The sequence below is a fragment of the Lolium rigidum genome, chromosome 6, assembly GCF_022539505.1.
Source record: "Lolium rigidum isolate FL_2022 chromosome 6, APGP_CSIRO_Lrig_0.1, whole genome shotgun sequence".
In the NCBI taxonomy this organism is placed as follows: domain Eukaryota; kingdom Viridiplantae; phylum Streptophyta; class Magnoliopsida; order Poales; family Poaceae; genus Lolium; species Lolium rigidum.
In genome coordinates this window covers 159,220,662-159,223,435 of record NC_061513.1, presented here as the reverse complement: position 1 = coordinate 159,223,435, position 2,774 = coordinate 159,220,662, and the positions used below count along the sequence as shown (strand labels likewise).

General features: G+C 64.7%; 1 protein-coding gene across 1 annotated transcript; it reads left to right on the top strand.

Annotated features, from left to right (window-relative positions):
* Positions 1-401: 401 nt before the first annotated feature.
* Positions 402-1,115, top strand: LOC124663465. The gene has a single exon (XM_047201163.1). The coding sequence runs from the start codon at positions 402-404 to the stop codon at positions 1,113-1,115; it is 714 nt and encodes a 237-aa protein (XP_047057119.1).
* Positions 1,116-2,774: the final 1,659 nt, after the last annotated feature.

Genomic DNA, 2,774 nt, shown 5'->3' with positions numbered 1-2,774 from the left:
GGCAAGTTCGTTTTTTATGAAATAACTTTGTGAGCGCGTAGCACGTGAAGATGTACGTGCGAATTTTTCGTTTCAATTTTTTTGAAATTCAAAATATGTATAAGATGAAATTCAAACTAGAGGAAGCATATGCTCCCATGTTCTAAAACACCGCTCCCTTAAAACTATCTGAAATTTGTGGAAGGTTCGCTATATAAGCCTATGGAGCGCAGAGGTTTTCGTACAAGTAGAGCGCGCAGGCTCTCTCTTCACGCTTCCCTAAACCCACTGCCACACACACACAGACACACCCACTCGCTCTGCACACACCCCACTCCAAACCCCTGCCTGCACCTCTCCCTCCAAACCGAATCAAAATCGGCGCTCGCTCAAAGAACCGCTGCTGTCCCCCACTCTCTTCTATGGCCGCCGACGCCGGAGAGCGGTCTTCCGCCGCGGCGCGCCTCCGCCTCGCCTGGCGCGTCGTGCGCGCGGCGGAGCTCCTGGCACTGGCCTTCCTCGTCTCCCGCTCCTTCCCGCGCCTCCCCTACGCCGCCGCCGCCGCCTCCTCCGCCCTCCGCGTCGCCGCCGCGCTCCTCCTCCACCCGCGCTCCGTCTTCCTCATCGCCAACGCCATCGTGCTCCTCCTCTTCCTCTTCTCCCGCCGCGACCCGTCCCCTTCCTCCGACCAGGACCACTTCCTCTCCTTCGCGGGCCCGCAGCTGCTGCTGCCGTCGGCCGCCGACTCGCCGGCCCCGGCGTCCGGGCCGGACGCGGTGTTCGAGGACAAGCAGGCGGTGCACGTGACCACGGTGCGCGCCGCCGCCGCCCCGCGCCGGAGCCGGTCGGAGAAAATCTCTGGCGGGACGCGGAGGGCGGGCTCGCCGGATATGCGCCGGTCGGAGTCGGAGAACGGGCGGCGGCGGCGGCGGCGGTCGACGTCCTCGGCGGTGCCGGAGGAATGGGGCGGCGCGGAGGAGGACGACGACGAGGAGGGGGAGTTCCGGAGGGCGGTCGAGGCGTTCATCGCCAAGCAGCAGACGCGGTTCCACCGCGAGGAGTCCTTCGGCCTGGTCGTCGCCGGAGACGATGCTCAGGCCATCACCGTAGCTGCCGCCGTGTCGCCAGTGAAGTGATGAGCGAGTTGGTAACAGTGAGCGAGTTGGTAACAGTGAGCGCGTCGAGTGTGAAACGACGGATCGGTGTGTAAAGAATTTTTCTTGGTGCCTTGTTTAGTGTACAAGTTTTGCCTTTTTGCTTCTTGTCTTTCTACCATCTGAATATGGGTGTTTCTTTTCTGCGCTTTTGCTTTTTCGCGCGTCTGTGATTGACTGCTGCCGATGGATGGACTATATTATTGGCAGCAGCAGTAGTAGAATTCAGACATCCCTCGCACTGCACAGTGTCGGCTCAACTCTCGTGCGTCGCCGTGCCTTAATTTATGATGATTTTGATGGCTATATATATCACGCTTGGGGCAATCTTTGAGCATCTCCAGTCGCGTCCCCAAAGGGATTTGGGGCGCGCCGGATAAAAAAAGCGTTCCAGCCGCGTCCCTCAAAGCCCTTTTTTGTCCGGCGCGCCCCTGTACGGTGTCCGGCGCCCCGAGCCCGTCCCCGTCCCACAGGGGACGCTCCGGGCACGCCGGACACAACGAAAAGCGAGGCGAGGAGGCGCGGGGCCGACGCGTCAGCGGCACAGTTAATTTTAACCTAACCGTCGCCTACCTCGCGACGGAAGTTATTCGCACGCGGCGGCATCTTTGCCTTAATGGCGACGGAGGGCGGGCGAGACGTCTCGTCGGTGCTGCGCAGCCTCCCGAGCGTCGCCGGCGTTCGCACGCCACCGCCCGTTCCGCGCGATCTTCCCGCCTCTTCTCGTCTGTTCCCGCGCTTTCTTCCCGACGCCGGCGTCTATAAAAGGTCTCCCGGCTCATCAATGGTAGCCACCACACCCCGCCGGCAACAAACACAGCCCTCGTCGCTCCACAGCCCGTCTCCTCCGTCACCGGTGGCAATGGCGAACCGCCTCGGCGATGGCCACTTCCTCCACCGCCGTCTCCTCCATTGACGAGCCGGCAGCGGCGTGCGGCACTCGAGGAGGCACTCGAGGAGGAGGCCCGCCGGCGGCGTGAGGCGCAGCAGGCGGCGGATCTAGCGGCGTTCTCCGCCCTCGCCTCCGCAGCCGAGGAGGCCGCGGCGGCGGCAGCGTGGCGGAGCGGCAGGTGCGACACCGTTGCAGCGTTCGACGCCTCGACGGGACAAGAGGCGCGACGGCGCCGGTACCGGGAGGAGATGGAGCAGCGATGGGCCGACGAGCGCCGCCGCCGGCGCGATGAGCGGCGGCGCTGTTCCGTGAACGGCGTGACTTCGATCGAGCGCCGGCGGCGTGAGTCGATCGAGCTCCAGCAGCAGGCGACGGCGGAGGAGCGTCGACGGCGGGAGTCGGCGCTTACGGCGCTATGGGGAGGCGGGCGGAGCGGTTGGCGGCGGCCGACGCGTTTGCGGCGGCGATGATGGAGGCGCCAACAGATGTGGAGGAGGAGGCGCCAATGGAGGAGGAGGCCGAGGCGGAGGAGACCGAGGTGGAGGACGACGACGACGACGACGAGTTCGACTGGTCCGACGACGACGCCCCGCACCCGGACGAGACGGCCGATCAGCAACGCGCCCTCGTCGAGTCCTTCGAGTCGGAGAAGAAGCTCCAGGACGACGCCCGTGCCCGCGAAGAGGCGCGGATTCGTCGCGCCGTCGAGCTCTCCCTCCGTGCGGCCCAGCGAGGGGAGGGCGGAGGAG

Coding starts and splice junctions, on each gene's coding strand:
- LOC124663465 (XM_047201163.1), top strand. CDS start 402: ATGGCCGCCGACGCCGGAGAGCGGTCTTCCGCCGCGGCGCGCCTCCGC.